Consider the following 20,355-nt stretch of genomic DNA (forward strand, 5'->3'; position numbering starts at 1 on the left):
CACAGTACACATTAAAAAATAAAACCAAAGCCATTTTTGTTTCATTCCTTGGGTGTGGATGAGAAGCGGACCCTAGTAATTCTCTACAACTTTACTCTTATGATGTTTAAACCGAATTACAGTTAATACATTAACCAAGGAGATTTAAAAAAATCTCTTTAAGTATTTATACCTGCCTTTATAAACGTTTGCTAGCAATGGAAACTATTTAACAATTCTTGCATTATTAAAGTTATTAACTATATTCCTGCATTCTATTAAGATAATGTCTGATTACTTTGGCCTCCTACTAGTCATCGACGTTTCTAAGAAGACTCTGGAACTAGTTTACTATGAAAGAAAGAGTATTTAGTAGTGTTTCTAAATTATTTTTGCAATATGAGTCTACTGATGATATATTATTTATCCCCAAATAGAAGTCACTCAATGATTATACATTTATTACACTGAGACCTTGGATTTGATCAAGTTAGAAATGAAAACACACAAGGACATAAAAGATTTGTACCAGTAATAAAGAAAACACATATAACGAAGTTTTTCCTCAGTTTTCTTTATTACAACAATGGAGACACAGAGGTACAGAAAATAAAATGACATTTAATATACTATGAAACACATGCATAGGATTACACATAGTGCTGATATTATGTCGGGGTTTTAAATAAGAGATGATATTGAAGACAATACATTTATAACGCACATTTTTTTCAAGAAAATAAGCTATGATGAAAACAAATGCAATTAAAATGGTCAGAAACAGTCACTTTAAAACACAAGTGTTATACATAAAATCAGTGTAAGATGTGAGATAAAAATCTTCTGAAAGAAGTTCATGAATCATGGATGTTACTTAAAATAGCAATTTTTAATTGCTTGCATTAAAAAAAAGATTAGCTAAGAGATTTATTTCATAGTATCCATTTAGTACACATACAGAATAAAAATAAATATGGTATAATTAAGAAAAAGATTCCATCTCTTAATATATGCAGTGTTCGCAATGTGTAACTGTTATCCTTTTTATTAGTTAAAGTGGAATGATAAAGAATAACTTAATTTAACTTGAACATACACACATTAAGAAATTTTACAATATACCTAAACTTAATACATTCAATTAGTTAATACTTAAAATGAAAATTAATTCTACTTGAATGAACCTATCTTTAAAAATTAGGTAAAAAAAAAGTCCAGCAACGAAGCCATTGGGACATCAGTTTGCAGTTCAGATCAGCATAGATATAGTACTCTTACACATATGTGCTTTCCTTAGTTATTTCACTTTTTTTCAATTTAGGCTGTGAAATTAGTTAATAGCCATAAAGGAAGAGTGGATTACTACCAAAAATCTTTAAGCAGCTCATAATCTTAGATAAGATAATAAGACCAAAGGTGTTTGGAAAACAAAGGATTGGTATTAAAATCCTATCTCTGTCTTATTTCAGAACAATTAAATTAGATTTAAGATTACTGAATTTTTTTTACCTTAGATAAGAATTGAGATGTTGCTTAATATAGTGTTATAACCTTTATGTATTTCATCAAGTTTTTAAGTACAATAAATGAGAAGGAAATAATACTACAGCTTTATATTTAAAAGTTAAAAAAAAGTTAACTCTAAATTTTAATTCCACCAATTTAAATAGTAAACCAGAAGAGATCAGGTTAATTAGATGTTAGAAAGATATTTGGTTTGTTTGTTTAGTTAGTTCTTGAAATTTACTTGCTAATATCTTCTGAATTATAATATAATTAGAATTATAGTATTAATAGTGATTAAATAATACTCTATTTTTTTATGACATAACAGCTGATTTGGAAATGGAATTTTTACCAACTTCAAGTTATATTGAAATGATTTCAAGGGCTGTTTGTAGAATATTTGCATCTCCAATCATGTGAAATATGCAAATTTGAGCTATCCATTCAATGCATTAGCCTTTCAGAAGGTTTTCTGATATATATCCCTACCACGAATGCTAAGATTTTAAAATTTACCAGCTGATCAACAGAAAAGGAGTAGAAAAAATACACCCTATTCATTCATGGTCAGAAATTGAGAGGGAGGAAACAAAACCTAGAGGGGGTGGGAAAAAGAGAGAAAGAGCAATAGAGACAAAGAGGAGGGAAAAAAAAGGGAATATAGGAGAGAGAAAGAGAATATTAGAGAGAATGAATTGGAAAAAAAGAAGAAAGGAAGAAGGAAGGAAGCAAGGAAACAAGCCAAAATTAGAGAAAACCTACTTCATTTGTACTTATTCAAAGGTTGTTTTGAGCCATAATAAAATACATAAAATGATACAATTAGATATGACCTTCATGATCTTATATCTTTATTCATTAAGTAAAATTACCATATAAGGGCTAAAGAAGATTATAAATAATATTTATTTACATAGTATTGTAACACACTATTTAAAGCTCTTAATGCTACTAATATCTAAACCAAAACCAAACAGGTGGAAATTTTCTGATAATTTTACATGACTAGAGAGATTTCTCGACTACTTCAAACTGAAAGTATTATTATATGTAACATTACCTAACTATTCTTGAAAATTAAACCCAGACTTACTTAATGATTGTATTGGTGATATAAATATCTTAAATCACCAAGATAATTTGTAATTTCAAAATTTACTTTTCCATTCTTAGGGTATGTATACCATATTAAGAAATAAAATACTTTTCAGATATCTAAAAGAGTTCATTCAGATCCCAAAAAGATTAATTATGTCTTACATACTGTATTTTCTTAAATATAAATGAATAATCATAAATCCATTTGACTCAAACTATACAACCTATGAAGTACTGCATGTACTTGTATTTTTAAATCTTAATTAAAAAAAATTCTGTGTATTTAATAGTAAAAACGATTTGCAATAAAATTATTTGTGCATGAATTCATTTTATATATACAACTAAAATTATACAAAACTGTTAACCCAATGTCCAGACTATATGTATTTATTGCATTAAAAAAACGCTTAAGATACTTTAGGCTAAAAAAAAAAAGAGAAATTAAAAAAAAATAAAGCCATAAGGCATATTAACCTTGTCCATGTCTATCACTAATGAATACATATATATTCATTTGTGTAATTATTTGGAAACAGTAGGAGTGTAGCATTTATAAAATACAGTTATTCCCAATGACTAATATGAGAAGAAAGAGGATGAAAAATGGCCATTGACCTAAATTGCCCATGTAAGAAGTTTCATAAGAAAGAATTTACTGCTATCTCCTAGGCATAGCCTGTTGGCATATCTGGCCCATGGTATTGGCAAGCCAGTGATCTGAGAAATAAGTAGAGTTTTGTCTGAAGTAGAGGAAACAGTAAGATTAAATGATAAAAGGAGACAAGAAGATAGACAAGTAAAGAGCTGAGAGGAGAAAAACAAGGAGATATTCATGTTTATATAAGAAGTTAATCCTCATGCTCCATATGCGGATACAATAATCATCCTTAAGTAAATCAACCTAAATTTATAACCGGTATAATATGATCAAAAAAAACTTCTGGAATGATTTAATATTTGGAGACATGATATACACATCAACAGACATAGACACATACTTCTGATTATATATAATGATTAACATAAAACTTACCTTAACACACAGTTCACATTTTATATGTTTCAGGCAAAGGATTTTATTTTATTTAGACCTATAGATAGATACTAATTAGACTGTCAGATTACATGGTTGCATATAACAAAACTAAAACTCAGAGACTTAAAAAGATAATTTAGCAACATTTGCATATTTATTAAGATTTTTTTAATCTGAGAAGATAATTTGTAATCTCTAAGGTCTCATTTATTGAACTGTTTTAGCTGTACTGTTTAGAATGTTGTGCTTTCCTAGTTCCCGTGGAAATAAGCTAAACATAGAGCTTGTATGTTGTTAAGATGTCTGAAGATCTATTTTCAAGAATTTATGCATATCTCAGAACTGTAAAATAACTGCTCTTCTAATCATAACATTTGGTCAAATGAAATGTTACTTATTAATTTCAGGATTAAAAACTTGATCTGGGGCACCTGGGTAGCTCAGTTGGTTAAGCATCCTACTATTTCAGCTCAGGTCATGGTCTCACGGTTGTGAGATCAAGCCCCACACTGGGCTCTGTGCTGAGCCTGGAGCCTGCAGCCTGCCTGAGATTCTCTCTTTCCCTCTCTCTCTCTGCTCCTCCCCACCCCTAAAAAATAGTTCAGGAAAAAAAGTTGATCTGTACTGAGATGTTTACAAAGAATAATGAAGAATTTAATAAGTGTAAATAATTATGCTGAGACAATAAATTTTTAATTTTAAATTCTTTTCTCAACTGTCAAAATATCACTTTAGGTACCATGTAAACTTGACTTTGAGCATTCTTCATACCACTGTTGGTTACTTTGAGTCGTAGAATGTTAAATAAAAAAAATCAACTCTGTTATCTTATGAAAGACATATTCCATATTCTCCACAAAATTATGTTGCTATCATATACTAGCCTAAATAATTTCTACTGGACTTTCTTGTGGAAACATTTATCTTCTTGAAAAGGTCCAGTCAGATTATGGTAAACAGGAAATATTGTTCCTCGAAGAGTTATTGGAACTCTTTTCTTTCCTAGTGCTTTCTACATATTAGTAACCAACAAATCTACATATCTTCTCCAAAAATAGACATACTATGCACTTATAATTGGTTAATTAATAATTTTAAAATGTTGGCTACGGTCTTTTTAAAGACAGAACATTCCCCAAACTGCATAAGTCTGGATATTCCTTTGTCTCAGTGGAAGAGAAAGGAAGGAAGCAAAAGCATGTTTAATCTGTGGCTGGGTTACTCCTGCATTCTAAAGGTCTGTTGCTAGGTGAGAAGAAAAAAGGACAGCAGTGGACAGCAGAGTTTAGAAAAGATAATGACAGACTACTAAAGAGAAATCTAGCTTTAGATCTTACATTATAGGATCCTGTAGCTATTGTTTTAAGGAGTAAAAGAATACTTTCATGAAACAAAATAGTTTCTGATGAGTGAATCTCAAAGCCCAAAATCCAATAATTTAATTTCGCACATTAGTATGGTCACTCTTGTCATATACATAAACCTGCTTGCTTTCTAATTGTCCTGAATGAGTCGTAAGAATCACTTGCTAGGCAGGGTGTGGTTAGAAGTGAAAAACACAAAACACTTTTCTCATTTTATAATGAATGAAAATTGAACACTAAAATCATTGCTTGTGATAATCCCTCAAATACAGCTTCCTCTGAAAAATGTAGTAACAACTCCTCATCTCAATTTCATCTTCTTGCAAGCAGTAGCTAAAATATTTGCTTCTCTCTCTGGTCTTTACAAAGAAACTGACTCTTTGTGTCCAGGAAGTTGTAATAAAGAAGTATGCATATATGTTGTGAGAAAATCAATACTCGATGCCAACTCATAGCACAATCCATATCCAGTGAACAGAGTGCAACTTTTTAAACACATTCATATTTAAATTACTAAATTGGATATTTTAAAGTTAGTGTTCAAATTTAAAAGAAGAAAACTATTTCATTTTTATTTCTTATGATATTTTAGGTCAAAAAAATGAAAATAGGCAGCACAGTACGGATACATATCTAATATAATAAAAGTATTAGCTTTTGTTGTATATAAATGGTAAACACCATGAAATTTTATAAACGCCCATAAAGTTGGAAATTTACATTTAAAAGAATAACAATTAAAACCAATATAAAAGATCCACAATTCTACATAATAAAATACAATGTATGGTCATGGATATTGAATTATTTTTGCAAAATAATCAAATGAGAGAAGATTAGATGTAGCAAATGCTTAAGTTCCAAGTAAGAGTGACATGATATTTAACAAGGTCAACTTTTAAAGGAAACTTCAGAATGAAGCAAGTTATGCAATGAACTGCATCCGGGAAGAAACAATCCTGATTCTATTTCTTTCAGTGATTTTCTGACAAATTATCTACTTTAAAGGTTGACAATTTGGGGAAGGGAAAATAGGCTAATTGTTCATGAGTGAAATACATGCATAATTAGTTGGACCACAGAAAAACTTTCATCATAATATGAGATTAGCCTTGTAAATTTGCAGGGCATAAAAGTAAATATCATATAACAACAACATTAAAACATCCAAGACAAACTGAGGGCTATAATGAAAGAAAACCCAGCAGCATTCAGCTGCCATGACTGGCTTCCATTTTCGCCTTTATTCGCTTCACAGCATTTATCTGCATGACGGAAATTGTTTTTGAAAATAGAATAAGAATAAAATAATTAAGGAAAAAAAGAGTAGAGTTACAACATGAAAGTAAAGAAAAAGAAAAAAAGTGACAGTGGGAAAGAAAAAAAAAGAGAAAATAATTAATGCAAGATTTACACAAAGCCATTACAAATTCCTACAAAAAAATTATTTTGATACAAGAAAAAGAATGGCTAAAATCTGTATACAACTTTTCTAAATAGTTGTCACATATTTAAAACATAACTGAGTCTCAATATTAATAAAGTTTATTTCACATAAATCAGACAGTTGTTCTGTCATTGATTCTTTAGAAATAAGTATCTTATTTATTCTCTATTGAAGATACAACTTATGAGTGAGAAGGCACCTGTCATTTCACTGTGCTACTGGTAAATTCACATTGCTACTGTAAATATGAACTCATCATATTCTATAATGTTTACAGATGTTACTTTTTGCTACCATCATATCTGAGAAGAAATATTTAATAAAAGTAGTCACATTTTTAACAATGAATAAACTACCAAGATGTATCCATGAAAATGACATATTCATAACGGAAATTTGCCATAAGGGTAGAAGCAAGGAGCATTGACCCAACTGACCATAAGCATGGTCTAGACATATGTCATTGTACCACTTTAAAAATAATTTTGAGAACAAAGGATCATGAAAATATACTTTTTCATTATGTGCTAAATTCAAAGGAATATTGTTTTGGGTATAGTATTAATATTTAGCATTGACTGAGATTTCCAAATAGTTAAAATAAAGGTCTCTCCAATTTTAACTGAACTTTAATTTCACCATTGTTTTAGAATTTCTCTAATGTATGTTCTGAACAGATCATAAATTTAACTTTAAGAAAACATGTTTGCATTTGCCATGCACTTGAATGTGTTGTTTTTGTGTTCATGTTGAGTTATTCAGAACTGCAAGGGTATACTAGTGTGGCTTGGAACTAGACTGAGTGCCATCAAAATAATTTTACTGTACAGTTCATTAGAAGTATAATGAAAAACACCATGTAAATACACACACACACACACACACACACACACACACACACACACCTGAACATTTTTAACAATTTATTTAGTGGTGGTGATTTATATAATTTCTTTGTCAGCTTCTTATATTTGAGGAACTCTCATAGATGCGTTACATGCTTGAATTCAGAGGATAGAATTGTTTTACCATCAGATCTAAACAATGCATGAATGGAATTGTTTGTCATCAAATTATATTGATAATGTTAAAATTAGACATGTGTTCAATTCATAGCAACAAAATCAGAAAAAGGAAGCAATTACTAAAAGAAAAATGGTCTTTTTTTGGTTAAAAAAACTGTATTAAAAATGTCATAAACCAAAAGAAATGGTGGGAAATGCTTTTCAAAATAAATTCATCTCCAAGGATTTTTAAAAGAGTAGTATATTTAGTAATAAAAATTACAGAATGAATCAATAAATGTCATTTTATCAGGTTCTCATTTATAGATTTATAATCATTTTATAAGAATTAATTTGTCATAACTATTCAATATTCTCATTGTTTATAAATAAATGAGATGGAATTATGCTGTATGAATATTCCAAAAGGGAATACAATTGTGATTTTGCACTCTATTTCTATGTAAATCAACAAATACATCTTTCAAAATAAACACGTTGAGAGTGAAAATGAGAAAATATTATTCATTACAAAGTATCTTTTAAATCACAATAATAAACTATGGAGAAATGTGGTATCCACTAATGTACATGCATAGAAAAACCATTATTATCAACGTAATATGTAATATATGAGTTTAAGGTGAGCATATTGTTAAAAAAAATAGCTCTTCAGCCCAATGAATACATGTACTCTATATTTAGCCTGCTGCTTACCAAAAATTAAATACATGGAATGCACATAAGCGATGACTTTCTAAATTCAAAAGCCCATAAACTTATTTAGACAATTTACAATGTATGCTACCAAAAATGAATTAAAACTAAATTAATTTGTAAAGTTCACATCTTCTAAAACTTGAATAAAAAGACTTAAGTTCTGTTAGTTTATTACAGAGAACTCATTTCAGATTTGAGCTTGAATTTATAATATTTATTTTAAAATGGAATAAAAAATTATAAAGCCACAAGAATAACTTTGATGAAGATGTATGAAGATCATTTTCCTCATTTTACCAATACGTAATTCTAACTCTATAGGATATTGTAGGTGTAAAGGCTCCCAAATTCACCATCACCCATCACAGTCTTTAAAACCGCCCCATGAAACCTTCTACAGCTAAACTGAACAATTTTTAAACTATAAAGGCATGCCTTTAATGTGGCTTTCCACGAGGCTTTAGCAGTCAGTGGATTCTTAAAGATGAATTAATCTTTTATTATTTCTCCTTTTCCAGGAAGTGGCTAATTGCTTTGTATCAGCAACACAGTTTAATGGGGGAAGAAATATGTCTCCTATCTTCTCAGATAGCTTTGTCTGACTTCTCCTTGACCACATGATCTGCTTCATCAGCTGTGAAACACATTCCAGCTTTTTTCATCCTAAAGTCCTTCTGACACTGTTTCCCCTCCCTCCCCTCTCTGCTCACCTTCATAACTACAGTCTTCTTATTTTTCCAGGAATTCTACAACATCTTACTCTCACTGGGTATGGTGGTGTGGTTTCCTCTTCCTGTATAATATCACAGTTCCTTTGGGCACAACTCTTAATCCTCTATTCCTTAGTAACCCAAGAAGTACACCTTGAACATCGATGCTGCACTCATCACCCTTCTAGGGTGACATCAATGAGTATTTCAGACATCAACTCTTTTTCATAGAGATAAGGCATTACTCATTGTGTGATTTTATCCTCACCCAGGCCTCAAATACCATTCACCTGTTAATGTTATCATCATAATGTATATTTCCAAGCTATGGACTGTCTTCTCATCTTTATACACACACATATAACTACTACTTGACATTTCAAACTTAATGGATACCAAACTGAAAAGAAACTCAAAAGTCATCAATATCTACTGAATTGAATCTATTACACATGTAAGCTTAACCTAAATACACATTGTGTCCAGGATTTATTCAGGCTTTCTTTTTCTACTGCCATCATTATTTTTTCAAGCATTCCTGTTTATCCATCTCTTTTATCCATATGAGCAAGATTAATCTGTCTATAATGCCTATCTATTCATATAACACCCCTGTTTCAAACGACTTCTTCCTGTTTTCAGGATCTCTTTTAAAAGTGTTTATGTAGTTTTCAGAAGACCTGGGATTATCTGGGTCACAGGTCCCTCTCTATCCTTATCTTTGTTTACACGGTTCCAGGTTCTCTTCAGTAATGTTTTTTCAGTTCCTAAAGCAGATCAATTTATTTTTTCTTTTAGAGATTTCTTCTATATATGACACCTTCCCCAGAAGGCTCATTTCCTGTGGGTTTCTTCAGGAAAGGTATTTTCTAAGGGAACGCTTCCCTTGCCCCTACCTAACCCCTACCCTACCATCACAAGTTAGGTATAATTGCCAACCCCCTCATGGCAGCACATGGCACCAGCCTGTCTCGTAGTTGTAATTGTTTAGTGGTCATTCTAACGCTAATTTTACGTTTATCTTCCCTACTAGATTGTAAAGTCTTTGAGGGCAGGGGCCAGTTTTGTACTTTTCACAGGTCATTCCTTTATACTCATTTCAGTCCTTGTCACAAAGCGAAACCCCAATAAATATCTGGAACAAATGAATGAATTTTACCATTGAAGAACCAGAAGTAACTCGCTTGGCTATGAGGAAATGCATATTGAGAGAAATTAAGTGACAACAGCAAAGCTGAAACTATAAACCATAATTCTCTCCATTTTCCTTCTAGGTACTGCCTGCCTACAATGTGATTCTGAAATTGGAATAAAATATGTTTTTATAGTAAATGTATCATAATATATCTTAGATATTTTTGTGCCTATATATGTATGTTTGTGTGTGTATAGATGTGTGTATATATACAAACACACAAACATACATATATATGTATATATATGTGTATATATATATATATATATATATATATTCTTATTTATTTACCCTATTGTCCATACCTATTTTTGTTTTTTATTAACAATATTTTTTTAATAAAATAGTAAGGACTCTGGAAGTATAATATAAACAAACCTGTCTAAAATTGATTATTTGTTTTACAGTTTGTGTTTTACTTATAAACTGTTATTAAAATGTCACCTTCTAACTTCATACAATATTAATTTTTATCTTGATAAAAACAATTATTTCCTCCAAACACATGAGCTAAATTAAAGATTTAGGAAAATGGGAATACACAGTTGCAACCCACCTTTGAAGATTCTGACTCAGATTCAGAATCATATTTATATTATGTTGCTGATATTTGCATAGAGGATAGTTATTACAAACATAAAACATTATAATTGTAGAGTTATTGATGTATCAAACTCACAGAGACAATGAACTCGATAGCATATTCAACCATTCTTCTTGGGTCTATCATCTTATAAGGGTATTGGATTTGTCATATGACTAAGTAGCTGACCTTGAACAGATCCCTTAACCTTCCAAATTTATATTTGTAAAATGAGTATAAGCCTTCCTTGTTCAATACAGATTCAGAGATATATGAATGAGATAATGGGATAATAAATGCAAAAGTGATTTGTAAATTAAAAAAAAACATTATAACATGATATCAAAATTAGTTCTAGATGCTCCCAACTTCCTACTTTCAAATTATACTTGGAGGCACTTACTGATTAATGTTACCAATACAAAGCCAAAATATCAATTATTTTTAAAACATATAAGCAACAGTAATTATTTTATAACAGAAAGATTAACTGTATAAAGATGCTTTCAATTAAAAACAGATGTGCGATATCACAAATTCATAATAATGAGATTAATATCCATTTGAAGTTACAAAAGAGTTAAAGAGCATGCATGACTGAACTGACAAACTTTATTTTTTCCCAGTCTCAAAAATGTTATGTACCAATACTGATACTCTAATATGACTTCAATAAGCCATGCCTATGAATATGCTCCTTTCAGCTCTACATATATACATATGAAGAATATATGTATGTTACGTATATTTCTACATATTTGCATAAAATTTACCTGTAAATATTATAGATATATTTAAAGGATTGATAAATGTTAAAATATAACCCATGTGACAACTCAAAGTTAAATAAGACTACAAATCAGGACAAATTCTTGCATCTTTACCTCTATAGCATGTATCTGAAAAAAAAATGTTAATATCTTTCCTGTGGACTTTGATAGTATTGCTAGCATATAATCACGGAAGCACTGTTACTTAATAAAGGCAGAATCCACCAGGGTGCTGTGAATACCAATATAGCATGCCCTGCAAGGTTGTGAGGCTCCTTGAAACTCTAGTTATAGTTTTTTTCTGGGGCTACCTCTGTGGCTGTTTCTGCCTTACTATGTGACTGATTCTATCTTTCTAAATTCAACTTGTTTGATCCGTTATGGATGGTGTCATCATCTTTGACTGCATTTTCCCAAAAGTGAAGGACCAGCCTTCACGTGTTTGGTAGAGATGTTGTCTTATTTACAAAAGATTTTCTGGTCTCAAAAGAAGTCTTTCATGTTGATTTTTGACACTTCACTCTTACCTTCCATCCTGTCCCTCTGTTCGTTCTCTCCTCACTACTTCAACCACTGAAATTGTCATGGTGTATTTACAAGTTAATAATAACCCCGTGGCAAGAATGATTTAGGAAATCTTGAGTAAGACATGTCACAATAATCATGATTGGAACTCAGAATTTACGCTTCCTTCTATAAAATTATAGAAGAAATATATATAAAAATATCTTTATATATATACAAAGATATATAAAATTTTCCTTAATTGAATATTAAGGAAAAATCCACAGGAGTTGCAAAAAGTTGGTATCCTATTTGTTTTCATCCTAAGAAAGCATAGAGTTTTGCTTACCTTTAATAATGTTGGGCTTTGGTGGCATGCTGAACTCATAGACTGTCGGTTCTGAATATCCCAATCTGTTGGCGGCTGTAATTTGAACTTCATACCCCATTGTCCACTGTAGATGCTCCAAAATAATGTGGTCTTTATTTCCCTGAACCTTTTTCTCTAGCCACTGATCTTCTTTATCTTTCTGTAGAGGCAACACAAATATATTTTGTAAATACCCATACACGAAAGTTGTGGTTTTTAAAAAATTTAATTTATCGTCAGGTGGAACAAATAGTTTTATTAATAACAAAAAAGATATTTTACCATTGACAGGGATAAATAAAGTTGCTTTATCAGTGAAATCATTTCTAAGAATTTTCTATAAAAAGTGTAATGTTTTTATTTTAGCCAAAGGGTGATGATTTCATAATTAAGTCTTGACAATTCAGTGGTTGATAATTCATCTTTGTTGATTTTATTTTTATTTCACAGACATCAGTTTGCTGTTTAGCCACTTTTTGACTGTTAATAGTCATATAAACAGAAAACATTCAACATGATTTATAGAAAAAGCCTAGTATATCCATTAAATTAATTGCCAGAGACTATTGTTTAAAATTTGAGGTGTGTGTTGGGGGACATAAAATGTAGGCTGGATATTTTTTATATATGTAATTTACCACTAGTATTTTTATTATTCTGGTGTTTTAGACTCATAGTATAACAACATATAAGAAAAATTATTGCCTGTTAAAAATGTTAGTAGCATCAGAAAAAAAAATGTTATGCTCCCCTTGAACATTCTACACTTAAATCCTGATTCTTTTTCTAAAATAAATGCTTTGAATAACATATTTAAATTACCATTTATTTGAAAAATATACTATGATTATAATTAACACAGAAAGAGTTCACATATATATATAATTTAATGAATTATATATAAAGATTATATATATGTAAAGAGTATATATATATGTATATGTATATATATATATAATTTAATGAATTAAACAATTTTAAACAATGTTAACATTTGGTTGTGCCATGTTAACCATTTAAACACTGGCAAGTTCCTTAACTTCTTTGCTTTATTTCTCTCATCTCTATTACAGAATAATAGTAATCAGCTGCCTTTGTCAGCTTTCATATGGGAGCAGTGAGGAAAATCAAGTACTTTGGATAGTACAGGGCCTTAGGGATCATAAGCACTTAACTAATGACAGCTATTATTAAGGAGAACCTATTTTCATAATAACTGTATGAAAATAAAATAATATTTTTCTACAATGATGTCTTTAATAAATCATGACTGCAATTGTAAACTTGAATTTCCCAGAGACATGATTGGAAGTAAATTAGAGCCTGGCCATATTAATAGATAGGTAGATAGATAGATAGATGATAGATAGATAGATAGATAGATAGATGGTACATAAATGACATGTAGAAAATATTATATCTTTTTAACCTCAGAGACAAGCCCGGTATTACTTTATCTTGGGCCAATATTTTACAATGTGTCTTTAACAATAAAGCATAACAATGTTTCCCGCATTTATGATGAAAAATGAGGATTTATGCTCCAAAATCAAGTTAAATGCATGACTGCATTAAACTGATGGACTACAAACATGAATTATCCATTCAAAGGAGACAAGAAGACATTATTATTTTGATGCCATACAATGATTCTATTTGCCTACTTAATTATTTTTGGTTACATAGAAGTTTTTTTTATTTTTTTTTATTTTGCACCACCTATTACAAAGCCTATTTTGATATCTCTTCTAAAACTAAAGATACTAACACCCCTAATGCAGCCATGGGTTTCAGAAAAGCACCTAAAAGTTTAGGATAAACAAGAAGCATTTCCTTTGCTTTTGAAACTTATCAATGGATTAAGTTTATACATTGTTTTCCAGTACTATTTAAGGTATTATGAGATGTACTGAAAAGGCATTGGAAAACCGAATAGTTTGGGCCAGGATATTTGTAAATTGGAAGTCACTAAATGACCAGTAAGGCTAAGAAAAGAAGTAAGGTGTGTGCTTTTGAAATGCTTAGGACAGCTGTACCAAATAGCCATGATTTTCCCAACACCTTTCAATTCATTCATCAATTGTTCATTCAGCCTTTATTGGGGAGTGGGGCTATACTAGAACTATGAACACAATAGTGAAAAAGACATATACAATACCCTCACCTTGGAGTTTACAAGCCAGTCCAAAATAAAGACATGAGCTCTTTGAAAGACCAAGGATGCTCTGGGAGCATTAAAGAGGGAAATTCAATAGAGTACAGGGACTAGGATTGTCTCCTCTGGGGAAGTGATGTCACCCTCAATGGAAATAACAAACTCCAGTGCCATTTTTCATTTGTCTTAACCTACTTAATAAAAAGAAGCGATCTTCTTTCACAGAAGTATAGATGCAAAAATAAACACAATGACTGAAAATCTCAGAAAGATGCACAACCACTGAGAGATATAAAAATGCACACTATAGGTTCATTATTTTCAGTAAATGTAAAAACACTGTAAGTATTGACCAAAAACCTAAAGCTAAAAACATTTATTCAAAAATAATTTTAGATGATATTATACATATATGTGCATATACATATACATCCATACATAGACACAATAAAATCTATATAACATAAAAATCTGATTATTCTACACTGTATATAGGAAGGAGGGGGTGAGAAGCAGGTGAACTGAAAGGTTAGATAAAGACAAGAGGTATACAAAGGAGTAGAGAGTTTCCCCTATAGCCTTCATTTTATTCCAATAAATTTCATAAATTCTATGTAACTATTTTTATTCTCATCTTGGTGAGAATGAATATTTTTGTGAAGATTCAGAATCAAGTGTTACTTTGAATCTTAGTGGAGATGTGGATTACCCAGGATAAAATTTATTCTTCAGAGGGATGGATAGACTTCATGTCCTTCACGTAATCCTCAAAAAGCCTATTTCTGGGAATTGAGAATTTGAAGTGAAACTTCCTGACAAGCACAAGACATGCAGATAGTCTCTTTTGAATTACCCATCATTTAACTCTTAATTGTTGAAGCCCTTAGCATGATAAATTAAAAGCCCCTCCATCACTTTAGATAGTTGGACTGATGGCATAAGGAACCAAAGGGAGTTCTAATATTTCCCCCAATTTAAGTCAATTTCATTTTCCATTCAACATTAGACAAGGAGGCTTTTTAATCCCCTAATTGCTATTCCCAGGGAATAGGAAAAAAATTAAAGTGGGTGTTACCAAATACTCCCCTAGGTATCAAAATCTCAATTATCCATTTGTGGAGTGCCTAATTTACAGAATTTAAATGCCTAGGGAATAATTTAGGATAATCTAGTTGCAAAATGTTCCCCTAGGTAACTTAATGAGATGATTTGCTGAATAGGGCTATTATTAATAAGCCAATTAAATGTTGAAGGGCAGCTACTGAAAGAAAAATGGTCATTTTGTTTTGATATAGCTTCTCTTAAGCAATCTTTTTTTTTCTTTTCTTTTTTTTTTTTTTCAGAAAATAGATAGGGCCAAATGACAGTTAAGAGCTTTCTTTAATAGTTATTTTAAAATCGTAATATCAGCATACAGGGAAATATTTGCCATCACTGTATGGAGAGGAGAACTGAGAAGAGATAAAAGAGGGTTTTTGTTTGTTTGTTTGTTTGTTTGTTTTGTGTTTTTTTTTTTTTTGTACAGGACTCCTGACTGCTTTTATTTATAACAAGAAGTAATTCACTCATCCTTTTTGAAGTCTCAGGAAATATATGGGCAACATCATCTTAAATGAAAACTAAATAAATATAATAACAGAGGACAATAGAGGAGGTGAGCTTATACTAACTAGATTGATTTTAAGGTTCTTGTGACTCCCACGTGTTATGCTTTAAGATTTTCTGTTTGCATATAAGGTAGTTTCTGGTTCCTGGATTTCCTGGTAGCAATTATTCAGCTATTCAATACTTATATGACTTTACAAAGGGCCCCAGAATTCTCTACAGTTCCGTGCATTACTCTGAATATGAGAGAAGTGATTTAGCAATCATACACACACACACACACACACACACACACACACACACACTCATGCATGCACACATACACCCCAATGTGATTTGAAAAGATACAAAATTTGGAGAGTTTTAGTAAAGTTTCAAATTCTACTTTCTTTCCTTTTAATTGAAGTATAATAGGCTCAGATTGTAATTTCTCGGAGTGCCTGGGTGGCTCAGTGGGTTAAGTGACCTACTTCGGCTGAGGTCATGATATCGGGGTTCATGAGTTAAGCCCCACATTGGGCTCTGTGCTGACAGCTTGGAGCCTGATTTGGATTCTGTGTCTCCTTCTCTCTCTGCCCACCCCCAACTCACTCTCTCTCTGCCTCTGTGTCTCTCTCAAAAATAAATATTTTAAAAATTCCAATTTTTCTTTTCTATTATCCTAACTGATTCAAATTGCCTTTGTTTCATGTCTTAAAGCTTGATAAAATTTTGTAAACTGGACCCTACTACTTAATCTGTTGCTAGTCTCCATGACCCATGTGTTTCTTTGGGGAAAACTAAAATCTGATTTTCTTATTCATCACCTTCTGTGTTCTCATAACCCATAAAAATTCACCCAGTGCAAGTTTTTTTTTCTCTTGCATCCATTGTTTCTCATATTTATTAATCTAGTTATACAATTACTTAAAATTGTTCAACAGAGTCTTATTTACTCATTGATTCATTGATGCATTTATTCATTCAGGTAACAAGTAGTCTTTTTGAAGTTATCAATATGAGGATGAATAAAACCCATCCTCTTCACTAGCAGCAAAGAAAAATTATCAAAAAGCTTAGGACTTTTTAATGCCCATAGTTATTATTTGAAAATATTTCAAACTTATACTGATGGTTTTAAATAAATTTCAGAGTACTCACCTAAACATAAGTTAATCATAAATTCTTAATATTATTGATAATTAATCAGAAAATAAGTTATCTCAACAACAAGAATTCAATTTTACATTTTTTTTTTATTTTAAGACCTTTTTCAAAATTATCTTTTCTTGTCTATGGCCATTGAGATACAACCTTCCAGACTCCAAATAGCTTAAGAAGGTCAATTAAGACTCAGAAGCATATGCTAGAGCACTGTTGCTAGTCCCTAAAGTAACTTCTTCACAATTGATTTTAAGCAACCAATTTTCTTTAGCCCTTCTTAGCTCAGGAAATTTATTTAATGTGAACACTAAGTGATAGTTATGATCCCATAGCTATCATCAAATTAGGAAGAAAACAGTGAAAAACTCATGGAAGCATGTAAAAAACTATTTATTAAATTATATGGAGTTACATTGACTCTACAAAATAGATGTAAAATATTCTGTACATAAGGTAACTTCTTTAATTTTTCCAAACACATTATGAGATTAATAAGCTTGTCTTTATTCTCCAAATACATGGTTTAATCCTACTGACTTACTGTTAGAGACATTAATTTTCCCAAAGAATCCACAGAGACATATAATTCTGCTTTTACCACTCTAGTTCTCTTCTAATAAATTCTGTCTTCTTAATGAGTAACTGAACAAAGCCATGTGCTCTATCTACTATATGATAACATAGAATAGTATGTGTTTCCTCATCTACATTAAGTTACACATTCTCTACATTAGGATATGATTTGTCTTGTCCTCATCCCCATGAAATGCAGCTTCAATAATTATATTCAGTGTTTGCTAGAAATCAACACTCGATCTTGTTGTTTCTAGATTATAAAACATCTAGTCCCATGCACATGGGGAGTTGAAAGATAATGTCCAACAAGCAGTCAAGTGAAAAATCCTTATGATGTTGCTTACTTTCTAAATTCCACTATTTGGTTTCCATAGAGGTTATCCAATTAAAGCACGCACTGCATATGGATATATAATTTTTCAAGTTATTCAACTGCAGTTTAGTCCACTGTGGAATGCATGGAGTTTGACAAACAAATAGATGAAGTGGCTTGGAATCATACAAAGAGAACAGATGATTAAAAACCTTTCTGAAATTGTTACTATTTCAATACAAGTGCAAATACCGAGGCAAATACTGCTACAAATATCTAGCCACCAAATCTTGAACATGCAAGTTTTTAAATGTGAAGAAGTAATCTGTTGAGAAAGAAAGTGTGGAGAAAACTATTCCTTCCTAAAATCTGCTATTGTTTGGCTATAGTAACATAATCTACATTGAATTATGGAATTTCCTACTGGACCTGTAAAGCTTGAAGTTTATAGGATGGAGAAGGAAGAAGAGGAAGGGAAAAAAAAGTAGAAATATGGAAGCTATTTCAATGTGTGGGAGTAGAAAGCATACCATAAATGATATGGAAAAGGGAAAGTAGATCAGAATGGCTGTACTTTGGAGGCACAGAGTTGGCTAACTGAAGTGAGATGGGACAGTGTCTGAGGGGCTGATATAATCTCCATAGGCAGATTCTAATTCAACCCTTAGTGCTGCAGAACTCTTCAGATTATAAAGTCTTATGTTCTGATATCTGTTCCCCATGCCCATCAAGTTACCCACATTCTGTAAGGTTCAGTTTGCCATTAAAAAGTAATAAAAAGTATTACTTTATTTTTTGGTGCAGTCGACACACAATGTTATATGCATCTCAGGCGTTCAATCAACATAGTGATTCAACAAGTTTACACATTATGCTATGCTCACTGTGGGTATAGCTACCATCTTCCCAGACACATCACATCTCTATTACAATATCATTGACTATTCCTTATAGTGTGTCTTTTAGACCAGTGACTTAGTCATTCCATAACTGTGTTTCCCACTTCCCTTCACTTTATTAGTGGTATATATATATATATATATATATATATATATACACACACACACACACATATTATTTATAAATAAACAAATAAATAAAAATAGATATTCAAGTGTGAGAAATGCCATCCTTGAAACACAAAGGGATGGAGAGGAATTACTTTTATAAATCTTGCCATAGGAGCCTAAAATTCTGTTGCTAAAACAGTGTTCCATCCTAAAGCACTAGTAAGTCTGATAACACAGTCATTGATTATCAGTCAATGGTAGCTATGTTTTAATTATGCAACCAATTATTTTCATTATGATATTTAAAAACAAACCCTCTAGCATTTTTTCAAAGTTAGAAAGGGCTGGGGATTGGAAAGAGGAGGTGTATGGCAAGACAGAAGTAAGATGGAATTGAGAAGGGACTGAAACCTTCTTTTCCTGGTAGGGTAAAAAATGATATCTAGTAAATAGCAGAAACAGGGCTTTGCTACTATTAGTTTTGGAGGGGGAGAGAAGGGAAAAAGAATTGAAGGTACAAATTTATTGAAAATCAAATTTGTCTGTGTTCCAATTTTAATCTGCTCTAGGGAACATTTTTGGTTTCAATAATGATCGGGGACACAACTGGCAATATAAAGAGTGGGGGCAAGGATACTAAACATTCTGTAATGGGAGGTAGATATCTGGATGGCCCACTATTCTACTATTCAAAATGCCAATACTGTGTCCTTTGAGATACACAGGATTCATGACAGGTAACCATTGTTATGAACTGAATTGTGTTCCCCCCACAAATTTATATGTTAAATCCCTATCCTCCAATGTGACTTTGTTAGGAGATGTAGCTTTAAAAGTTTTTTTAATGGTTATTCATTTTTAGGAGACAGAGAGAGACAGAGTGTGAGTGGGGGAGGGGCAAAGAGAGAGTGAGATACGGAATCTGAAGCAGGCTCCAGACTCTGAGCTGTCAGAACAGAGCCCGACATGGGGCTCGAAATTGTGGACTGCGAGATGATGACCTGAGCCAAACCGACTTGGATTGGACACTTAACCAACTTGGACACTTAACCGACTGAGCCACCCAGGCGCCCTTCCAATATCCAACTCTTCAGAAAGGATATGTCAAACTTCACCTTTAGGTAAAAATTACATTTATAGAAAATATGTTAGACATATTTTTATAACTCCTTATTGCATCTCAATGTTCACCATGGAATTTTATTGGGATTACCTACAAATTCTTATTATCCACCTGTATTTTATGCCATAAATTCTTCTGGGT

General features: G+C 31.5%; 1 protein-coding gene across 3 annotated transcripts in view; it reads right to left on the reverse strand.

The window, feature by feature from the left end:
• The window catches only part of NCAM2 (neural cell adhesion molecule 2), a 523,753-nt gene that overhangs the window by 35,229 nt on the left and 468,169 nt on the right, over positions 1 to 20,355 (reverse strand). For 2 of the 3 annotated variants that reach the window (XM_043593819.1, XM_043593818.1), the window contains one exon: positions 12,269 to 12,449. In XM_043593819.1, the coding sequence (XP_043449754.1) occupies positions 12,269 to 12,449 (181 nt within the window). Of the gene's footprint in view, positions 1 to 533; positions 6,252 to 12,268; positions 12,450 to 20,355 lie in introns of those variants that run through there. The other variant, XM_043593820.1, reaches the window with a different exon arrangement.

Source organism: Prionailurus bengalensis, chromosome C2 (assembly GCF_016509475.1).
Source record: "Prionailurus bengalensis isolate Pbe53 chromosome C2, Fcat_Pben_1.1_paternal_pri, whole genome shotgun sequence".
Lineage (NCBI taxonomy): Eukaryota > Metazoa > Chordata > Mammalia > Carnivora > Felidae > Prionailurus > Prionailurus bengalensis.